We start from the raw sequence: 22467 nt of genomic DNA on the forward strand, positions 1-22467 counted from the left end.
AGATCCCATCTCAGTCAGTCAACCAATCAATCAGTTACACAAAAAAGATCAAGATCTTTCTTGCTCTTTTAGAATGTCTTTCCCAAACATTCTAACAAATGTCTCGGTGTCTAAAACAATGAAAAGGGTTCATGACAGAGTTACAGCAGTCATCAGAGAAAAATCCTGGGCAGATTGCAAATGTATACCAGTTGTGAATTTCTATGACTGCAATTGAAATCCAACATTATTTTTGTACGGTCTTCTTGGGTGTATCTGTGTTTAATAACTTGTTTTCAAATTTAGAGGACTGTAGCTATGGCTTCTTCTTAGAGACCTCGACCTTGAGGGGCTCACAGTTTAATGCAAGAGAGAACTGGAAACCAAGAATTAAATGCGGAGAGTGAGGTTCTGCAGTACAGGGTGTATACAGGGTGCAGAGAAGCACTGTGGCACCATGTTCTGGCCTCATCTTCTACTGCTCTAGACTTCCTGAAATGCCATTTCCTGACCCTACCTGGACCTCCCTCTGTAGGTGCCGTTCTATCTCCTTGTAAACCTTTTCTACACCTTAAGTGCCTGCGGAAGTTCTGTTTCTTCAGAAGCTTCTTGAAGCCTGCCTCTAGCTCATCCAAATAATTGTTTTGTCTACATCTCTGTTATTTCTTTATAAATAATTACAGCCAATTCTTATTATTTGCAGTAGTAATATTCTATAAAGTTGCCTGGAACACTGAGTTAACCAAATAGCAAACCCTCGTTTCCAGGGTAAATATGTACATAAATACATATGTCATGTAGGTTATCATCTTAATTCCTAAAAACAACTCATACTGGTAGATTGAATTTTCTTTATTTCTAAAAGAATAAAGGAAGTACAGAATTGCAAGCGATTTGTATGAGGCTGCTCCACTAACAGGTGCCAGTGTTATGATTCAGACCCCGTCCAACTGGCCCCAGAGCCACAGCTTCTTGCACTATCCTGCAGTGTCCTCTACTGTCGCTGTGCTCAGGTCATCTTTGTATGAGAGTTGAAACAAGCAGACCAAGGTCACTTTATTTGACCTTAGCTTGGGACATGTGCAAAGAGTGACAGAGTTTTCACTACTGTGTGTCTATCCAGGAGCCACCTTGAAAGTGCCACAAGTATTAATTTGGGGAGTACAAAGACATTTTAGCAAGTAAGCTAATTTGCAAATATGGGATACACAAATAATGAGGGTCAACTGTATTTGTAAGTGACTGCTAGGGTCTGTTTCATGATAATCCCTTCCCCCAAGAGTGTGGAATGTTTCTTTAGCTTCTTTGATCATTTACTTATTCATTCATGTATTTATTAAGTACTTACTATAAGCGAGACTCTGCTTTAATCTGTGTGAACAAGCTAGAGATTAAGGTCCTGCCCTGTGGATTTTATATTAGAGTAAGAAAGACAGATAGCTAAGTCTGGAGCTCAGGGGGCGAGGCCTAGGTTGGAATTATAGATTCACTTGGCCAGGGTGAAACCTGGTGTGCCCCCTCCTGCTTCACATGCACAGATATACTTCCAGAATATTTCTGTTCTATTCTTGTGTATAAAATCCTCCTTTTGAGCCTCTCTCCACTGATGCATGTCCACCTTTACTTTTGTTGATTTTGAGGCCACTTGCCCATGTAGCTGGCAGGATATTGAAGAAGAATCATACTGACCTGGCTCTGCTACCTACCAGCTGAGTTACTTTGGTCAAGCTCTTGGACTTCTGAGCCTGTTTCCTAATTTCAAAAGTGGTGATATGATGTGTTAGGCACTGGTGGGTTGCAAGGAAGAGGCACACATGTATTCCCTTTGTGATGAGGGCCGAATGTTAACTTGGATGGAAAGTCATCCAAGCAGCCATATTGTCTCTGGCCCTAGTACTTTCAAAACCTCACAGAACATTAATTTCACAGTATTTAGCATAGGACTTGAGCTCTGAAGACCTATAGTGTGGTTATTTGTTCATATGGCTGTTTTCCATACTAGACCATGAGCTCCATAAGGGCAGGATCTACGGTTTCATCTTTCTATCCTAGGCACTCAGTTGACTGCCTGATACATAGTAATAGAGGCATAAATGTTTCAAAAGTTGAGGAATTTTCAACACTTCCTGAAAGAATAGGAAAATATAAAGGCTTCTCAGAGAAGGTATTATTTAAGCTTTTATTTTTGAGATGATGTCTCAGTCTGTCACACAAGATGGAGTGCAATGGCACGATCTCAGCTCACTGCAACCTCTGCCTCCCAGGTTCAAGCAATTATCCTACCTCAGCCTCCCGAGTAGCTGAGATGACAGGCCTCTGCCACCATGCCCAGCTATTTTTTGTATTTTTAGTAGAGACGGGGTTTCACCATGTTGAGCAGGCTAGTCTTGGAACTACTGACCTCAGGTGATCTGCCCACTTTCACCTCCCAAAGTGCTGGGATTATAGGCATGAGCCACCATGCCCAGCCTATTTATGCTGATTCTTTAAGGGTGAGTAGAAATTTTTTCCAAGTGACTAAAACCTTGAGACACTATTCCAAGCAGAGACCAGCAGGGTCAAAGACACAGGGATATAGAGATGTTGAAGTTTATCAAACACTGCTAGCTTTAAAAAACAGAAAAGAAATGATCAAAATCAAAAATTAAAATTAAAAATCACCTAAAAAAAATCTATTAATGGGTTTGGCCAAAGGTGACGTCACAATCAAGTTAACTATGACCATAGACACACAGTAATGGATGGAAGTTTTGGGGAAGAAACATAACATTCTCAGGTTGTTGGCAGAGTATCTGGAACAATTTAGAAATACAGACATTGAATTCTGGGAATAATTACGCTGTAGTGAAATCATTTCCTTCTCTGCATATGAAGCATGTATGTGTCGCACACTGTTCAAGGTGCTGAAAATCAGACTCTTCTCAAGGAGCCCATGAGCAATCAAGGGAGATGGATGGGTGAGCCACTGATTATCATGTGACAAGTGGGGTAATAGAGATATGACTAAAATGCTATCCAAACAAGAAGAAAGGAATTATTCATAACATATGGAGTGCTGGGGAAAGAGTTCTAAAATGAAGCTGGCCGGGTGTGATGGCTCACACTTCTACTGCCTGACCTCAGGTGATCCACCCACCTCGGGCTCCCAAAGTGCTGGGATTACAGGTGTGAGTCACCGCACCCAGCCCAAAAGCTTTGTGTTTTTACAGATATTAACCATCTTTCCTGTTTTAAAAAAAAAAGCTTAATAATAATGTAGGAGAATAAGAGAAACATTTTTCCAAAAAAGGAATCATTTTGATTATTTTATCTTATTGGAATGTTGGATAATATAGTCTGCTTCATTAATCATCAAGCATGCTATGGATTTCCCACTTTTGTAGGATCTGTATCTCAGTTCAGGTAATACTGGTAATTTTTGTACAGTATTTGAAGATGAAAGGTATAGGCCAAAATCATAGACCTTGCATAGAAGCTGGTTGATGAAGACAGCTCTGGAGGAACACATAGATACACACAGAGAGACACACACATATATATAAAGTGTACACACATATGTTTTTTAAAGTCTTAAAGGTTTTAAAGCAAAAGCCAGGCCCTCCCCTCTCTCAGAGTGGGTGGGGACAGTGGTTGCATGGGCAGCTTTCCTAATGAGCCACAGGTCCCTCTGGACACACTGCTGCCTGGCCACGCCCCCTTTCCACTTCGTCTTTCTCATTGACCAATGGGCTTGGAGCATTAAGGCCACACCCCTATTCCGCATTCTACTGTGGCCCTGGTTACGCCTCCTCTGGCTCAGTTACGCAGCTGCCTGCTAGGTGACTGGAGGTGTTGATCGGTGCTCGCTGGGATTTCGCTGACGTGGCCCCAACCCCGCCTCCCTCCCCACCCCACAATGGCAGAAGAAACTCGACAGAGCAAATTAGCTGCAGCCAAGAAAAAGGTAAAGACGTACCAGGTCATGACTCCCCAACTCAGCCACAGATCCCCTCTGACGACAAGACCGCTGCCAGAGTCCACACTACTCCTGAGGCACACTGGACTTTGCCCCCCAACCCCAGCCCTTCTGGGCTCCCCTACAAAAGTCTTGTCAGTCAGCCCTGCCCCTTCAGCAAACAGCTCAGTCCCTGCCCTCGCCAGTCACCCCAGGGTGACTTTGGACGGGTGACTCCTGGGGCTCCCCACTCCATTACTGGGCCCTCACCTCTTGCCACCCCAAGTTGGACCTCCCTGGGCTCTTTGGGCTCACGTCTCCAAGGACCTGGGCCCCCCAGGCCCCGCCCTCACCGCTTGTCCCTGGGTGACTTTGGGCTGGTGACTCCTGGGGCTCCCTGCTGCAGACTCTGCCCTCCCCTCCTGCTGCCTCAAGGTCGACCTCCCTGGGCTCTTTGTGCTGGCATCTCCAAGGACCTGGGTCACAACCCTGTGTTTCCCTCCCGCATCGTGGAGCGGCGACTCAGACATCGCGCTGATGTGGTCCCTCCCCCGCACTAGGAGGAGTGGAATGTAGTGATGTCACAGTCTGCCTACTAACTGTCATTACTGCAAGACTGGCCTTGGTCTTATGACCCAGTCCTCTAAACGTTGTCACACCGTTTCTGGTTCTTCTGGTCACAGCAGAAATTTCCAGCTGGAAGGGGAATGGAGACTATGGGACCCAGGAGCAAGAGGTTTCAGGCTGCCTGACTCCCTTAAAAGACATTGACAGTGGGAAAAGCCTACCTTCCCCCGTGAGCTCAAAACGTTGACAGTATCTCTGGGTGGCGACGGGAGAATGGCTTTGGTTTGGTTTTCTCCCAGGCTTCTACTTTCCAGAGAGATTTTAACATTTTTTTCTGAGTTCTCCACCTCATATTCTAATTCTCCATGGTTCTGGGACCAGACTGCCCTTCAGTCAGTGGTCTCTGAAGTGAGATTTGCTCATCTTCTGTGGAATAGATCTTGGGAAACTGAACTTGACAGCTTGAATCTTCCTCATATTATCTCAACCTTGGGTACTTTGAGTACCACAGGATAAATGTGGGACACCTTTCTGAAGCATCAGTTTCCTCTGATTCTCTTGAGATCAAGAGAAAAAACATGAATGTACTTAGGGATGGCAGTCCCATAGGTTTCTAAGAGTATACCAGACCTCTCTCTGAAATGAGGCTTGGTTTGTCCTCTTTCTGATAAATTCCCAGATTTCACTAAAAGGCTGCCTTCTGCCATGAGGACACATTGATATAAAAGTTTGGGAGGTACTGGGGCACTTCTTCCCACTAACAGACGTGTGAGGATGTACAACTCTAAACCACATGACATACAGCTCCTGCCTACTTAATGTATACTTTTCTACCTCTGCCTCTGGGTTTAGTCCCTGGCAGCTGCTGATTCTTGGCAAAACCCCAGAGCTTAGAGTCAGAAGACTGAGCTTCCAAGTTCCAGTATCACCTTTTTCTTTTTCTTTTTTCTTTTTTCTAGCCATGATATCAATCCCTCTCAGTCCCTAAATGATTGTGACACCTTATAGAGTTGTTGGTGTCATTAAATCAGATGGTATATAAGAGTCTTTTATAAAAACTATAAAGGAGGATGTGGCTGTAGGGGCTGATGTTTCTCATGAGTATTACTGCTCTTCTTTCCCACAGTTAAAAGAATATTGGCAGAGAAACAGCCCTGGTGTTCCAGCAGCAGCGAAGAGGAACAGGAAAGCAAATGGCAGTAGCCCTGAGACAGCCACTTCTGGTGGTTGCCACTCATCTGAGGCTGTGAGTCTCGCCTGGACAGGCTCCTGGGGACAGGGGGCCCAAGGGGCAGTAGAGGGCAGTTGTTAAGACTGTGGATGGACTGTTGGGTAGTGCTTAAGGATTCTGGATTTGGTCGGGCACGGTGGCTCACGCCTGTAATCCCAACACTTTGGGAGACCAAGGCAGGTGGATCCCAAGGTCAGGAGATCGAGACCATCCAGACTAACACGGTGAAAGCCCGTCTCTACTAAAAAATACCAAAAAATAAGCCAGGCGTGGTGGCGGGCGCCTGTAGTCCCAGCTTCTGCGGAGTCTGAGGGAGGAGAATGGCGTGAACCTAGGAGGCAGAGCTTGCAGTGAGCCGAGATCACGCCACTGCACTCCAGCCTGGAAGACAGAGACTCCGTTTCAAAAAAGAAAAGAATTCTGGGTTTGAATCCTGCCTCTCCGTCTGCTAGGGACATGATTTATGGCAAGTTGCTTGAGCTCTTTGGGCCTCTCTTTTCACATCTGTATAATAGAGGTGGTATTGTTGGACTTGTATTTGTGCAGTTTAAATGAGATTTATAATTGTTGATTTTATGTTAATCCCTAGTACATGGCCTGCTGTCAACACCCAGGACACCCAGGATATGGTCTTTGCTGTTTGAGTTTCCTCATCCCCAGTCTCAAGGGGAAGCCAGGACAATGAGAACAGTCACTTGCCATCAGGAGTCACTGAAAGGGCCCCAGGATGGGATGGTGGGGAGATAAGAACCATGAGAGAAGTTAGCATAAAGGAGTTATGGGACAAAGGGTCCAAGACAGGCAGAAAAGAAAATGTTGCCAGTTGATGGGGAAGAAAGAAAGTCGGAGGGCTCAGACAATGATTGGGACAGAACATCTCCGTGTGCACTCTCATGTCTTGTAGTCAGCAACAGGTATCCACGGGGAGGGCCCTACATCATCTGCTACCCTGAAGGATCTGGAGGTAGGAGGCTCTGGGTGGAGGTGCAGTGACCCCGCAGGCCAGCCCTCCAACCTCCTCCCACCGCGGGGACTGGGTGCCCCTCTGCCAGCTGAGACAGCGCACACACACCCCAGCCCTAATGATTGTTCTCTCTACCTCTCCCCCAACTCCTCCTCCACCTCCTCCTCTCTGCATGCGCCTCAGAGCCCACGCCAAGAACAAGCAGCAGTCCTGGACTCGAGGTCCGTAAAAATCAGTCGACTGAATAACACCATCAAATCTTTGGTAAGAGTCCAGTGGGGTCCCCTGTTTCCACGCTGCCAATCCTAGGCTCCAGTTTCCCCTTGGGGCCCTGAAGAAGGGGGCTGGGGGCCCCTGGCACCAAGGGCAGATAGGGAGCTGGGGCACCCAGGACTCACCTGGAGGGACCCCAGGGCATGCAGCATGGCTCTTCTTTTGCTGCCCTCTTTGCCGACTCTCTCCTCTCCAGACGTCCCTACTCGAGTCCTTACTATACATGCCCTGGCATTGTTGCCTCTTGGGGAAGTGCTGGCCTGACTGGTTGTCAGGGGCCCTGTATTTCTGCCATGACTCAGTCCCTAATTTGATCTTTGATTCTGGACAAGCCACCTCTCCTTTTTGGGCTCATGTTTCCAGAGGAGGTAGTGAGTATCAAAGGTCTCTGTTAGCTCTGAGAGTCTGAGATTTAAAGGCCCCCTAGAATGGAAACCTCAGGGCCAAGGGCTCCTGTCTGTCCTTTTCATCCTATATCTGCTGTGAAGAACCGTACCTGGCCCGTATGTGCTCAGTAAATGTTTACTGAATGAACGCACTTTTCTAAATCACAAGCTGGCAGCAGGGGGAGCTTTTCTCAAACTCCATCTCTAGAGGTTTATGTTACTGTCTTCTCTAGAGATTCCTGATTCATACTTTGAGTTCTGTGGCTGTGGCTGAAAACCAACAAAGACCCAAATCCTCTGTCCTTGGGAGCTTAGGAACAGTTCCTGTTCCCATTGGGTCTGAGAACTTTGCCTTTATAATCCATTCCTGGCCCCTGCCTACCGCTTCCTGTCTGGGGAATAGAGTTGAGGGGGCCACCCTCCATCACCTTAATTTGACTCTCCCCACAGAAACAACAGAAGAAACAAGTGGAACATCAGCTGGAAGAAGTAACGTGATTTCTTTGTGTGCTCATGACGTGACTGCTGGGTTTGGGGGACACTCAGATGTAGAGGCCCCAGTCTCGTCTCGCCTACTCCCAGCCTGGGGAAGAAGGCTCACTCCTCAGATTCCACCCCATCCCCACAGGGCCCCTGATAACCTGGTCCCATGGGTGGGTCTGTCCTGGGGCATTGGTGGCATTCTGGGGGCGTGTCTCTTGCTGTGCCATCTCTGCCTCTCCCTGGTAAGAGCTCTGTCTTCCTCGTCTTATAGGAAAAGGAAGCAAACAGTGAGAAACAGAAAGCCCAAAGGGAGCTAGAGGTGAGTGGAGGGTGTGAAGTTTCCTCCTGTCCTCCGGAGAGTGTTTCTTTCCATTTCAGCACTTGCTTGGCTTTTCTCCCAAAGGTTCAAATCCAGAGATTGAACATAGAGAACAAGAAACTAAATACGGACCTGTATCGCACGAAACGTTCTCTCAGATACTTTGAAGGTGAGAATCTGGGCACCCTGTCATCCTTCAACCTGGCACTTTGACAGGTCTGTAGGGGGAGTCCTTTGAGCACCATCTCAACTCTGTCATTACAGAAGAGTCCAGGGATCTGGCCGGCCGCCTGCAACGTTCATCACAGCGTACAGGAGAGTTAGAGCGGGCTCTCTGTGCTGTCGCCGCCACGCAGAAGAAGCCAGATGGGGTGAGTCCAACCACCTGCGCTGTCCCCTGGGAGCCCGGCTTCGCAGATGGAGGAGTGAGCCTAAAGGTCCCTTCTGCAGGATGGAGTGTCCTGCCCAGAAGGCAGCATGGCCATTTCTCACTGCTTTTGTGTATGGTTGTTAGAGGCAGCCTGAGGCTGAGTCAGCTGCTGTGGGTGAGTTGGGGGGCACGGTGGGGAGCGAGCACTGGATGCAGAGCTTGGAGGCCAAGTGGCTGTCCTGCCCTTACCTGGCCGTGGTCTTGGCCAAGTCCTAGGTGGGGTGTGGGGTATTGGGTACTTATACTGTGAAGGTACAGAAGGGTACCTTTAGTATGTTACCTTTTCTGTAGAGAGAGGAAACGTGTGTGTGTGTGTGTGTGTGTGTGTACACACTATGATAATATACATAAAACATGTCTGCAAGTGTCCATAAACAACTCAGAAGAGAGCAACGGGGTGGCTAGGAGATACTTCCCTTTTATACCTTCTGAGTTTTGGACTATGTGAATGTATCATCCTTTCAAAAAGTGAATAAAAGATTAATTTTTCCCTTCCTGACTCTGCCCCCACCCCAAGCAAGAAAAATGGGCTTAGAGAATCTGATAGACCTGGGTGTTCAAATCCTAGCTCTGCCTAAGTGATCTTAGGCAAGAACTTAACCTCAAATACTCCATGTTTTTTCATCTACCCAAGAGAGGTAATCATAGTAACTGTCTCCCATGGTGGTTGCGAGGATTCAATGGGATTGCTAGCGAGGTACCTGCTGAAGCTCTCCATAAAGGTTCCAACAGTGATAGTCATAACAATAGCAATATTATCTGACCTCTCTCCTCGTCCCTTCCAACTTCACTGAGTTTTTTTCAAAACCAGACCACGGGCTTGGAAATGCCTTGGTCTTTACTGGCCAAGCTGTATATTGGGTTTAGCCCTAGCCCTTTTAAGGGGCACTGTGTGGAATGGCCCAGGCTCCCCAGATCGAAACTTCTCACTCTTCACCATCCAGTTCTCGAGCCGCAGTAAAGCACTTATGAAGATGCAGTTAGAGCAGTCCATAAGGGAGCAGATACTGCTGAAACGACACGTGACACAGGTGAGGTTTTGCAGAGGGAGGGATGTGGAAGGAAGATGACCCCAAGTGGCCAGGAGCAGGTGAGGACCAGTGACAGCCTTTCCTAACTTCTGTGCCCATTCTTGCAGTTGAAGGAGTCACTTAAAGAAGTCCAGCTGGAGAGAGATCAATATGCACTACAAATAAAAGGAGAGAGGGCCCAGTGGCAGCAGAGGATGAGGAAAATGTCGCAGGAGGTGAGATCTGACCCTTCAGCCTCCCGCCCCCCCAACAACTTAGATAGGTCACTGGATCTTTCTGGGCATCTTTAAAATGGGAATAGTGCAGCCAGAGGTGGTCCTGGGTCTGGGCTTTGTGGAGGTGGGGGCAGAGAGGGAGATGGGAGCCTGTCCAGCCACCAGCCCCTCTCTCCAGGGCCCTTTCCCCCTGTGCTTTGGGCAGGTTTGCACATTGAAGGAGGCGAAGAAGCATGATACGCATCGGGTAGAAGAGCTGGAGAGGAGTTTGTCCAAACTCAAAAACCAGACGGGTAAGATGTGACTGGCATGACCTGGCAGCAGGACTGGCATCAGAGGGCTGTGGGGGTGGCTTAGAATGCCCCAGGAAGGTGGGTGGATGGCAGGGCTTTGAGGCAGAGGGAAAGAGGTCTGTGCCAGGAGACAAGTCTTGTCATCTCCATGAGCCTCAGTGTCCTAATGAGCAAAGAGGGCCCATTGTCAGCCACCCACAGTGCTCTCTATCTGAAAGTGGTTTGGAAGATTGGCTACCATCCGGGTGCGAGGAATCATTAGCAGTGAGGCCAAGTTTGGGGGGCCTGAGAGGAGCTGTGCGCCAAGAGGAGGGTGTTTTGTTGTTTTTTGTTTTTTTGTTTTGAGAATCCAGAGGCCCTTATGGTCTGCTTCCTTTCTCAGCTGAACCACTGCTCCCGGATCCCCCAGCAGTGCCCTCTGAGGTGGAGCTGCAAGACCTGAGGAAGGAGCTGGAGAGAGTGGCAGGAGAGCTCCAGGCTCAGGTGGAAAACAATCGGCGCATCAATCTCCTGAACCGTGGGCAAAAGGAGAGGCTTCGCGAGCAGGAGGAGAGGCTTCAGGAGCAGCAGGAGAGGCTTCAGGAACAGGAGAAGAGGCTTCAGCAGCTGGCCGAGCCACAGAGTGACTACAAGGAGCTGGTGGGTTGCCTCACCTGGGGAGCCTGCCCTCCTCCCTAGCCCTCCAGGCCTTTGTTTCCCCACCTGCAAAATGGGGCAGTGCAGCCCTCACATGAAATATTACCTTCAAAGGCACCCGTGAGCCAGAGCTTTGCTCTGGTGGCTGTGGGAGAGAGGAGAGTATTTTTCTAACCTGCCTCCACCCTTCCCGGTGCCATGGGAGGCAGACACCAAGTTCTGGGGTCTCCAGCTGCAGAACTTGCTTCTCTCTGTCCAGAAGAACGAGGACAAGAGCGCCCTGCAGTGGGAGCAGCAAGTAAAGGAGCTGCAGGAGAAGCTGGGCCAGGTGACGGAGACGGTCACCTCAGCCCAGAAGGAGCCAGAGGCAGCAGCCCCAGCCTCGGGGGCTGGGGGCGAGTCTGTGAGTGGGGAGACCCTCCGGGCCCTGCGGGAAGTCATGGAGAAGCTGGAGGTGAGTGAGTCCTAGCATGGGCCAAGAAGGGCAGGGGTGAGGCAGGTCGCTGCTGAGATGTGACCCCATAATTTTGGCTCCAGAGCGGCCTTATGGACCTCCTGGAGGAGAAGGCGGACCTGAGGGAACATGTGGAGAAACTGGAAGTTCGATTCATCCAGTACTGGAGAGAGAGATGCCATCAGTGAGTGGGAGACCAGGGCACGGCAGGGGGAGCTGCAGGGCTGTGGGAGGGGCCCCAGCGTCTGAGCCCTTTCCTCCCGCAGGAAAGTGCATCGCCTTCTAACAGAGCCAGGGGGCAGTGCCAAAGACGCAGCACCTGGAGGAGGACATCATCAGGCTGGCCCAGGACAAGGAGGAGGGGAAGGTAGGGTGTGCAACATCCCTGTGGGGGTAGGGGTGGGGGTGCGGGTGGGGGTGGGCATGAGGGTGAGTGCCAGCAGCGGCCTGACAGCTGAGCACCCCTCCCTTCAGGTGAAGCTGCTGGAGCTGCAGGAGATGGTGTTGCGGCTTGTGCCAACTATAACGAGGGGCACGGCAAATTCCTGGCCGCTGCCCGGAACCCTGCTGCTGAACCCGGTCCAGGAGCCCCAGCCCCCCAGGAGCTTGGGGCTGCCGACATGCATGGTGGTGAGTAGAGCCCCCAGGTGGGGTGAGCAGGCAGGAGCATGGGGGGCTATCACTCCACTCAGATCCCCGCCTCCCTCTCTCCAAAGATCTTTGTGAGGTGAGCCTCACCAACAGCGTGGAGCCTGCACAAGGAGAAGCCAGGGAGGGTTCTTCCCAGGACAACCCTACTGCACAGCCAATCGTGCAGCTCCTTGGTGAGATGCAGGACCACCAAGAGCACCCAGGCTTGGGCAGAAACCCCTGTGTGCCATGCTTTTGCTGGGCTTGGCTGCCCAGAGGAAGGAGATAAATACCACCATCATCAAAGAGCTGCTCAAGACATTGTTAAAAATGAAACAAAGTTACGGGGTTAATCTCCTACACAATTCATGTACTTCATTTGAATGTTACAGCCACTCATGATTATTTGTGTTTCTAATTTATAGTTTAAGTTTATTTGTAGAAAATTAAAGGAGAGTGGGTCTCTGTGGCTCTCACTGATGTTCACTCTGGCATCCTTTAGCATTTTTCTTTTTAAATTTCATAATTGTAGGGCATTAGCATGCATATTGAGTTTGCCCTTACATGGTGGGAGTTCAAACACACAAAGACCCAGTCGTCGCACAAAACTCTTCTCGCTGGTTTGAAATAGGCTCCCATGCTTTTTTAATGTTATTGCAGTGTGCATATTCATTATAGAATTCAGATAAAATTTGCTTATGTTCTGCTATTATGTTTGATCTCATCTTAATCACAGTGAGCTCTTCAAGAGCTCAATATGTGCTTTGCCCTCAAGTGTGCACTCTTTATTACTTTGTAATATGCCACTATGAGTACTGACATTTAGAGCTGTTTAAAGGCTGAGAACTGCAAACAGCCTTTCCTTCATTTTCTGTGTATTGGTGATGGGAGTAATAACCTTTTGGGGGAGCTTTTTAAATCTCACAGAAGAGGAAAGTGGCCTGCTCTGGCAGGTATGTGCAGGATAAAGTGTGTTTCATTTGTTCTGGTGCCAAGAATGAGCACTGTACTGTGGCAGTTCCCTTAGGATTTGTATATGCTCTGGGCTCGTGAAGATATTGCATCGTGAGCTGCAGCAGTTGTACTCTTTTCCAATGACCTAACAAGGGCTTATTTCTGAGGAATGAAAGGCTCCCATCATTGGCTGTGGATGTGGAAAACCTTTCCTAGCTTAGAGCATTTGTATCTATAATACATTTTAAAGTCAGAGTTCATGTTACCTGTTTTAATCACATGACTTCCTGTCCCAGTTCACAAAAGGGCGCTGGTTGGCATTCTTCTTAATGTATTTAGTAAAGATCATAAGAAATCCTTTAAGAGTTTAAATGTCCCTGGAACAGGCATACAGGCTCTGGTCAAGAATGAATTAGAGTGAAGGAAAGCTGTGTGACACCTGGCATTCCTCTCTGTTCATGGAGCTTCTTTGAGGCTTGAAGATTGATGTTACCATCTAGACGTCTCTGGCTAATACCTATTCTTCAACCACCTTGGTTACTCTGACATAGGAATTTACTTCTTTTCCTTGAGTGGAAAACACTTTAATAACAAACATTATTATAAACTAATAAATGTGAGAGTACTTAGTTGAAACAAAAAGGAATTTTAGTAGACAGTGTTATGTTATCTTTGAAAATCAAGGAGAAGTTTATGCAACTTAAAATGTTTACACACTGTGGTGCAATCTACCATTTGTGAATGTCAGTGTATTATCAGGAAACGTGTTTATACAATCGCAGAGTTGTAGTTCCTCACAAACTTCTTTATGAAGAGTGAAATATGTTTTTGTACCTCTCACTTTCAGTCAGGGACATATTTTGTGCAATATTTATGTGATTGTGCCTATGAGTGATGAATGAACGCATTTCAGTCATACATTGCCTAAATCATAACTTGATGATGCTTGGGAAAGAATCAACAGTTAAAACTTCATGAAGTTCTAATGTCTGTGTTCCAAAACACATCACATTATTAGGTTGTAGGGAGAGATGTATGTGTGCTCCCTGGGGTGGGGATTTTCTACTCACTAGACCATCTCCATTTTTAGCACTTGGCATCCTCATGATCCTTTTATAAATATGAGATGAACAGGAGAGCAGCAATATGATTTTGCCAATGGAATAACAGATTTGCTGGCATTCAATGAAAGAGGGCACATATTGGGTCCTTGTGACTTCAACTGACTCTTCCAAATTGTATGAATTTATCAATATATTAGATAAACCCAGTTTCAGAATGATAAAGAAAAAATATTAGACCAAATAATGTGGCTAATTAACAGTGGTATGATTTCTAGCCCGTGGGTTTAAAACTGTATCTTAAAGAGTCATTTTAAAATAATATAAATATTTAAAAATGTAACTGCTATCTTTATGTTATGAAATAAGTTAAAATATTTTAAAATATGAATACTGTAGTTTAAAAGAAAGAAATGGTGGGAAGGAAAAGTAGAGAAAGAAATGCCAATTCCAGTCCAAAGCTTTATTTGCCAAGTTTTCTTAGAAGGAATTTTACCAATGTATGAGTTCTTGTTAACAGAATGTGTAACGGAAATACTGAAAACTTTTGCCTAAAGTGGCATTATTGACTGCTGGCATGATGCTACTGTAATGTAATAAATTATTAAATTGTTGCAAAGTGCTGTTTTTGCCTTAAAATTTTATTTTGTGTGTCTTGAAAACTATAGTATTAAAGGTATTGATACTGTGCAAATACTGGGCATGCTTGGCATGAGATAATCTGTTTCATTTTCACGAAATTGTAGTATAACTATGCAAGTGTTTATTAAAAGAACACAAAATAAAAAAGGTATGGGATTTAAAAGTTATGGGGTGAAAAAGTTATCAGATAAAAATTGTAAAAATGTGGCAAAAAAGTAGAAAAAAGCTTTCTGAAAAGTTACCAAAAAAAAGTTATGAAAAAGAAGTTATGGAATTAAAAAAAAAAAAGTCATGGGAAAAAGCAGACCACTGTCAGCAAAGCCTGGAGAAGTGGGGCTGGAGTCTCACTGCCACCATGTCCCTACCACCCCTTCCGAGTCACCCCTTTACAATTAGGGTAGCAAGACAAGACCTCTGTCTAATGGGGAAAGACAAACAGACCCTTTGCCACCTTGATCAGGGCTGAGTCCTTAAATTTCTGGATGGTGATGATTGTTATTTAAGAGCCAGAGGCTGGTGGAGGTGGTTTGTTTGGAGGAGGCCTGATGGCCCCCTTACTCTCACCATAGCAACTTTTCCCTCGGAGGGCTCCCTTCTTATTCAGAGAGGCAGGACAGTGGGGCTGTGGACCAGGCGAGGGCACCGGCTGCTGGGGTGGCCCCCCTTCCCCGGTGTACATATTGTGTCTGTGTAAGGTTTTGTATATTCCAGAGGGTAGGGCCACCCCTGTATCATACCTAGTGGAGGTTGGAGCTGGCACATGGGGAGGAGGTTCTAATAAATATTTGTGGCTGGGAAACTTATTTATTGCTAGCAAAGGACAGAGGAAGGAGGCGGGGATGGGGTCGTGGCTCCCTGGTCATGCGACTCCTGTTTATTTTGCTTTTTATTTTGGAATAAACAGATTTAGCCATACTGCCCGGCCTGGTGTGTTCCCATTTCCCTCACTGGGTCCTGGAGTTTGTGCCACCAAATGAGGAGCCCTAGAGTGTCTTGAGTATGTCCAGCTAGGCTGTTAGGGACCTTCCAGGTGTGTTACCTGTATGCTGCCTAGTGGCACCTGGGGGATTCCATGGGGACTGCCATGTCACCTATGGGGCACAGTCCAGCCCTGACAGCCAACAGGCTCAGAAGCCTGATGTAGCGGTGGCTGGGAAGACAGGTACCAGCACCTAAGGGCACTGACTTCCACCCATCCAAGGCGTCTTCCCTTCCGTCCCCTTGCCTCCCTCCCCTGTCTGCACCTGGTGGCCTGTTCTGTCTGTCCCTCCAGAGTGCTGGGCTGCCCCGCAGGCTCCCTTCAGGCTGAGTTCGTGGCCCTGCCCCCTGGTGGCCAGAGCCGGCTTCACAGGACAAGAGCCAGCTAAGTTCCAGGGGCTTTCCAGGAAGTGTCCCTTGGAAAGGCTATGGCCTTTTCACCCCTCCAAACAGCACCCTAAAAATGGCTTGGCCTTTCCCCTCCCCTGAGCTCCACAGAGAACACAGCCAGCAGAGGACACACTTCCCCATCATCCAGAAATGGGTTTGATTCTCAGCCAAGGGACAGTAGGACGGGTAGAGACTGTCAGGACACACAGCTGCCTTCACAGCACTCCCATGCTTGGTGGGGGGATGGGAGGGATGGCGGGGGCTGACTCTCCATAGGCCGGGCATGACAGGGAGGCTCACTGGAGGTGGTGCACTTCAGAGGGGCAATGTCAGGGGACAGCTTTCTCTTGTTGGGCCACAAAACTCCAAGAGGACAACACGGTGATGGATTCCCAGCACTAGAGGTGAGGCGGTTGGCCACGTGTAGGTGTAGAGGGGTGTGTGTGTGTGTGCGTGTGTGTGTATGGGTATTTACAGATATTTATAGAACAATGCAGGGGCATACCACAGAGGGGGGCACAAGTTTTCACAACGGTCACACCTGGATGTGTCAGCTCACCACTACAACAGACTAAGTCACAGATGAAGGGGGCTGGCTTTGGGGCTGGGGGAGCCACTGCCAAGTCACAGAACAGCCACCCAGGCAGGCTTGGAAAGGGAGGCCTCTGAGAAGAGGAGGGATCTGTTTAGAGGTCAAAGGGGGGCCTGGGGCTCTCAGGACGGGATGGACTTGCCTGACCTGATCGGCTGGCAGTTGGAGAGAAAGCAGAGAGAAAACAGGAGAGAGAAAAGCGAGCAGAGAGCTGGTGAGGCAAGTGCAGAGCACAGGTGTGCCACAGCAGCTGTGGGAGGGCCAGGGAGGGGAGGGCGCAGGTGCAGGTGTGGCAAGGTTCCTGGAAAAGAGGGGCTGGAAGGGAAAGGGGAGGAAGATGGAGGGAGGAGCCAGAGCTTCACAGGTAGTGCCTGGGGACTGTGGCGGCCCTCCCCACCCCACACATGCTGTCCTCTTCCATTGCACCCAGGCAGTGTACCCACAGGTCAGACCAATGCTCAGCCCCCTTGGGCTTCCCTCTTCTCTGGCCACCAACCAACTTGTCTTCCAAGTTGTCTTCCAACCAACTGGTCCAGGGCCACCTCTCACCTTGGGGAGCCCAACGCAACAGCCACCAGGCCTGACAGAAGGAACATTGCTCGAACAAGGATGATGAAGCTAAATGGGATGGATGGTTGGAGTGATCACCAGAGCCCCCTCTGGGTGGTCAGAAAGCTCAGGACCCTCTGAAGGGACCCTGGGGGAGGCAGGGTGGTCAGGCAGCCGGGTGCCACTGGCTATAGACTTATAAGTCTAAGAGGGGAGCCTCAGCTTCTTGGGGCTTGCAGGTCCCAAAGGTGAGGCTGGGTCCTTCCTCCTAGGAAAAGAAGAGGGAGACCATGGCAAGGGAGGTGGGTGGGCTTGCTGGGCAGAGCTCAGCTGGGCCAGCAGGCACTGTGGTCCCCTTGGCTGAAGAGCAGGGCCGACCTCTAGGAGCAACAAGCCAAGGTGCGTGAGCCTGCTGGCTGGTGGTCGTGCTTCAGTGGGGCCCAGGGACCCTGCCTTCAGTGCCATGCTAGCAGCTATGATGGTACGTGGGAGGGAGGGAAGGGGGCTGTGTGCCCCTATGTGACCTGTGAGGTGTGTTTTGGGTTGACCATGTGTATGGGGCTCTCGAGGTTTTCTCCTAGATCACCACTGTTTTGCTGACAGATAGAGGAGGTGGGACCCTATCACCCCTGCTCTGCAGTGGATTTGGCTCTCAGCACTCCAAGGCATCCAGGCTGGGAGCTGGATGCCCCACCCTGGCAGCATGGCTCAGACAGCACAACAGGTACGGCATGCCCAGGATGACATTCCTGGGCCTCTGGCCACCTCAGAGTACAGCCCCACACACAACCCCCTCCAAGCTCTCAGCCCTTACACCATAAACCACGAGCTCCCTGACGGCTCCTGAGAGCACCCACAACTGCCAGCTTGGGCACGGAGCCTGTTCCAAGAGGCCCCAGGCTCAGCCATGGGGGCTGGGGAGCTTTGAGGCCATGGGGGCCAGCCCTGCTACCTGCGTCTGGCAAGGACGCTCTGCACCTGCAGCCAGGAGTTGTCCACGGGTCCCCGTGTGCATGCTGATGGTGGTTGTGCTGATGTCACCGATGATGCTGAGCACCTCCTTCAGCACGTGGTGCATGTGCAGCATCTCATCACGCCACTGTGCCTGCTCTGCCAACTCCTCCATCAGAGTGTTCTGGTTCCCATGCAGGTACAGGTTGGACAGCAACTCTGATCACATGAACTCCTTGGTCTGAGAGAGGGCAAAGAGGGAAGGAGGTTGGGACCTGATGCCTGTGCTGCCCTGATGCCTGTGCTGGACACTGTGCTGGACTTGGAGCCCTGAGTATGGCTTTTCACATGCTGCTTCTACACCGCTTAGACTCCAAGATATGCCTCCCCACCGCCCTTTTCTCACTCAGATATGGACACTGAGGTCCAGAGGAAAAGTCACCTGTCCAAGGTCACAGATCTGGGAGGGGACCCAGGACCTATCATGCCACCAGGACACCTGCCTACTCAGTGTTTTTAAAAAAAAGTTTTTGGAGATAGGATCTCGCTGTGTCGCTAGGCTGGAGTACAGTGGGTGAGATCACCACTCACTGCAGTCTCAAACTCTTGGGCTCAAAGTGACCCTCCAATGTCAGCCTGTCAAGTAGCTAGGACTATAGGCACGTGCCACCACCAAGCCCAGCTATTTTTAAAATATTTGTGTAGAGACCAGGTCTCACTATTTTGCCAAGGCTGGTCTCAAACTTCTGGGCTCAAGCTATCCTCCTGCCTTGGCCTCCCAAAGTGCTGGGATTACAGGCATGGGCCACTGTCCCCAGTCCCACGTTATATTTCTATGAGACAGCTCTGCTGTAGACCGTGCCTCCCTCCCTGGACCTGGTCCCATAGGGCTGGTCAGCATCTCCCCCAGGCCAACATGGCCACCTGCATCTCCAGTGCCACAGGAGCCGCCTGCCCCTATGAGGCGGTGCATGCACGTTGTTGATCATGACGTGCATGATGGTCTTGGGCGTGACACCAACCATGAGGTCCCACATGGTCTTGTAGACAATGGCCATGTAGGAGTCCACCAGGTTCTGGGTGGTTTCCATTTGCCGCTCCAGCTGTGGGTCCATGGAGCGCATGAAGCTGTCGGAGCCATTCTCCTCGGCCTTGTTGTCCTGTCATGGAGAACACAAGGGCATCAAAGTGGCCAGGCCATGCAGCCAGGCTCCAGGAATCCCTAGGATCTCAGCCCCTCCAAGGGTACCTGGAACATTGAGGCACAGAGAGAAGCAACTGGCCTGAACATGCACCCAGCTCCCCACACGCTCTAGACAGTTTCAGGTCTCTGCCTCTCAGGACCCCAGACTCCCCTGATTCAGTCTCATCTTAGTTCTGACTCTAGTGCCCAGAATTTGCCTCAAGTTACAAATCCAGAAATTGGAAAAGAACATCTCCAGGTCCCCTGCCTGGAGACCTGGCCAGAGCTTGTGCCAGGCTGCAGACGCCTGGCAAGGGGCAAGAAAAGGGCATACTCACTTTCCCCTTGTCCTGGGAGGCCCATGCACCAACACTGCCACCACCGCTGCCACCTGGGAACACGGCAAAGTAGACACACACAGAGACGAAAACGGGAAGGGTTGAGTGAACCTGGGACACTGCAGCCCAACTTTAATGTGTTGTGGAATTCTGTTAGCTAATATTTTATTGAGGAGTTTTGCATCAGTATTCATCAGTGATATTGGCCTGTAGTTTTCTTTTTTTGTTTGTATCTTTGATTTTGGTATCAGGATAATGTTAGCCTTGTAGAATGAGTTTGCAAGTATTCCCTCCTTCTCTATTTTTGGAATCATTTGGGTAAGGTTGGTATTAGTTCTTGTTTAAATGTTTGCTAGAATTCAGCAGTGAATCATCAGGTCCCAGGCTTTTCTTTGCTGGGAGACTTTTTATTACCACTTTGATCCCATTATTTGTTATCAGTTTGTTCAGGTTTTGGGTTTCATCATGGTTCAATCTTGGTAGGTTAGATGTGTCTGGAAATTTATCCATTTTTAGTACGTTTTCCTATTTATTTGCATATAATTGCTGACCACTAGTGATCCTTTGAGGTTTAGTTTTCTTTTTTTTTTTTTTTTTTTTTTTTTTTGCTATGTCTTGCTCTGTCGCCCAGGCCGGAGTGCAGTGGCGCGATCTCAGCTCACTGCAAGCTCCACCTCCCGGGTTCATGCCATTCTCCTGCCTCAGCCTCCCAAGTAGCTGGGACTACAGGCATCTGCCAGCACACCCGGCTAATTTTTTTGTATTTTTTTTGGTAGAGACGGGGTTTTACCGTGTTAGCCAGGATGGTCTTCTCTCCTGACCTCCTGATCCGCCGGCCTTAGCCTCCCAAAGTGGTGGGATTACAGGCGTGAGCCACGCCCCCTTGGGACAGGGACACACACACACACACACACACACACACACACAGATTTAGTGGTTGTGGCGCCCAGTCGCGAGTGTGAAGAAGGGACCAGATGGGTCGGGCAGAAAGGTGCTGGGTCAAGAGAGGAGGGGGCAGCCGGGAGCGCGCACACGCAGGGTGCGCCGGGTTGAGGGGTGAGGGGTGAGGGGTAAGAGGTGAGGGGCCACGAGGACCAGGGCGGGGTAGGGGCAGCCCTTTCCCAGGCGGTAGCGGGGGCGCTGGTGCTGTTGCCCTTTTAAGCTGCGGCTTGACGGAGCCGCGCCTCCTGTCGGTGGAGTCGGTTATAAAGGGAGCAGCCCCCCAGGCCGCCACACAGCTCCCGCCAAGTCCTCGGTGTCCCTTGCCATTTTCCAGCAGCGCTCCCACGAGGGTCACCGCCGCGGGGAGAGGTGGAGCCGCGAGAGCTCGGCCGGGGGCCCCGCCGGGTGGTCGCGGCAATGACAGCGGCTCGGGACAGGCTCCTTTTCCGCGCCCCTCCCGCCTGAGATGAGGGAAAGATGTCCCTGTCAGCGTTCAAGGCCAAACTGAAGTTGCCGGCCTCTATCTTCCACGAGAACCAGGAGCCACAGCCGCGGCTCACGCTCCACCGCAACATCAAGGTGAGTCGCCGGGTGGCGGCCTCGCGGGGCAGGGCGAGGGCGGAAAGGGGGTGCCCAGAGTCCCAGGACAAAGGGGAACCTGCCCCAGGGAGGCCCCAGTTCCCCGCCCCTTTCTCCCGCAACTAGCCCGCCGGGCACTGCTCCAGGCTTGGGTGGGAGAAGGCGGAGGGCGCGTCTCTCCAACTCCTAGCGCGGGGCTGGCTTGGGGGCTGCTGGCCCCTCTCGGCCCCTGTCGCTGCGCTTCGAGGTGGGAGCCCGCGGCTGCCGGAGCCCTCTTGGGACCCATGGTCGCCGTCAGTGAGCCCACCTGCTCTGGGGACCGCGACAGGGCGGGGCAGGGCGACTCCCGAGTTGTTGGAGCCCAGGCGGGGAAGGGGAAAGACCTTTAAGATTTTCGGTTTTTTGGCGGGGCGTAGTGGCTCACGCCTGTAATCCCAGCACTTTGGGAGGCCAACCGGGTTGATCACTTGAGGTCAGGAGCTGGAGACCAGCCTGGCCAACATGCTGAAACCCGTCTCTACTAAAAAATAGAAAAATTAGCCGGTCGTGTTGGCAGGCGACTTAATCCCAGCTATTTGGGAGGCAGAGGCAGGAGAATGGTTTGAACCCAGGAGGCGGAGGTTGCAGTGAGCTGAGATGGAGCCGTTGCACTCAAACCCGGGGGAGAAGAGCGAGACTTCTCTCTCTCTCTCAAGAAAAAGTTTTCTTTCTTTTTTTCTTTTTGTTGAGACAGAGTCTCACTCACTCTGTCGCCCAGGCTGGAGTGCAGTGGCGCGATCTCGGCTTGCTGCAGCCTACCTCTCTTGACAGTCCACTGGTTAAAGCGATTCTCCTGCCTCAGCCTCCAGAGTAGCTGAGATTACAGGCGCCCGCCACCACGCCTAGCTAACTTTTGTGTTTTTAGTAGAGACGGATTTTTTTAGTAGAGACGCGGTTTCACCATGTTAGTCAGAATGGTCTTGATCTTCTGACCTCATGATCCGCCCGCCTTAGCCTCCCAAAGTGCTGGGATTACAGGCGTGAGCCACCGCGCCCGGCCTCTGTTTTGTTTTATACATGTAATGTATTCACAAGTATCTTTACAAAGTGATTTTGATACTCTTTTGTCTTCTCCCTAGAATCTCTTTGTTCTGTAATAATTTTTTTAGTTTATTTTGATCTTATTTTCCTCTTCAAAGCCTTTCCTTAAATATCTATTCTATGTTGCTTATCATTTGTAGTCTTTTTTTTTTTTTTTTTTTTGAGAGGGAGTCTTGCTCTGTCACCCAGGCTGGAGTGCAGTGGCGCAATCTGGGCTCACTGCAAGCTCCGCCTCCCAGGTTCACGGCATTCTCCTGCCTCAGCCTCGTGAGTAGCTGGGACTACAGGGGCCAGCCACCACGCCCCGACAATTTTTTGTATTTTTTTGTAGAGACGGGGTTTCACCGTGTTAGCCAGGATGGTCTCGATCTCCTGACCTCATGATCTGCCCACCTTGGCCTCC

At 49.9% G+C, this 22467-nt stretch overlaps 1 protein-coding gene and 1 pseudogene across 8 annotated transcripts; one reads left to right on the plus strand and one right to left on the minus strand.

Moving 5' to 3' along the window:
- The first annotated feature begins 3756 nt into the window (after positions 1-3756).
- LOC129050321 (golgin subfamily A member 8B-like) lies at positions 3757-14463 on the plus strand. 8 transcript variants are annotated; one of them, XM_054532288.1, is made up of 16 exons: positions 3757-3922; positions 5607-5726; positions 6859-6939; positions 7785-7823; positions 8089-8136; positions 8221-8305; positions 8401-8507; positions 9511-9597; positions 9705-9812; positions 10018-10105; positions 10488-10744; positions 10974-11195; positions 11279-11379; positions 11462-11562; positions 11670-11825; positions 11888-14463. In XM_054532288.1, exons 1-16 carry the CDS (start codon positions 3875-3877, stop codon positions 12112-12114), a joined length of 1875 nt encoding a protein of 624 aa, XP_054388263.1. In that variant the 5' UTR covers positions 3757-3874; the 3' UTR covers positions 12115-14463. The 8 variants fall into 8 exon arrangements, with proteins under 8 accessions (XP_054388263.1, XP_054388264.1, XP_054388267.1 ...); XM_054532289.1 differs by having other exon boundaries at positions 11912-14463; XM_054532292.1 differs by having other exon boundaries at positions 11670-11822; positions 11912-14463.
- Positions 14464-17794: 3331 nt separating this feature from the next.
- LOC129050022 (putative GED domain-containing protein DNM1P46) overlaps positions 17795-22467 on the minus strand; it is an 86800-nt pseudogene continuing 82127 nt past the window's right edge.

The sequence above is a fragment of the Pongo abelii genome, chromosome 16, assembly GCF_028885655.2.
Source record: "Pongo abelii isolate AG06213 chromosome 16, NHGRI_mPonAbe1-v2.0_pri, whole genome shotgun sequence".
Taxonomy (NCBI): Eukaryota; Metazoa; Chordata; class Mammalia; order Primates; family Hominidae; genus Pongo; species Pongo abelii.

Bases quoted from the DNA above. Each gene is read 5' to 3' on its own strand.
- LOC129050321 (XM_054532288.1), top strand. From the start codon at position 3,875: ATGGCAGAAGAAACTCGACAGAGCAAATTAGCTGCAGCCAAGAAAAAG. The intron at 11,563-11,669 runs GTAGGGTGTGCA...CCCTCCCTTCAG, and splicing joins AGGACAAGGAGGAGGGGAAG to GTGAAGCTGCTGGAGCTGCA. The intron at 11,826-11,887 runs GTGAGTAGAGCC...CACTCCACTCAG, and splicing joins GGCTGCCGACATGCATGGTG to ATCCCCGCCTCCCTCTCTCC.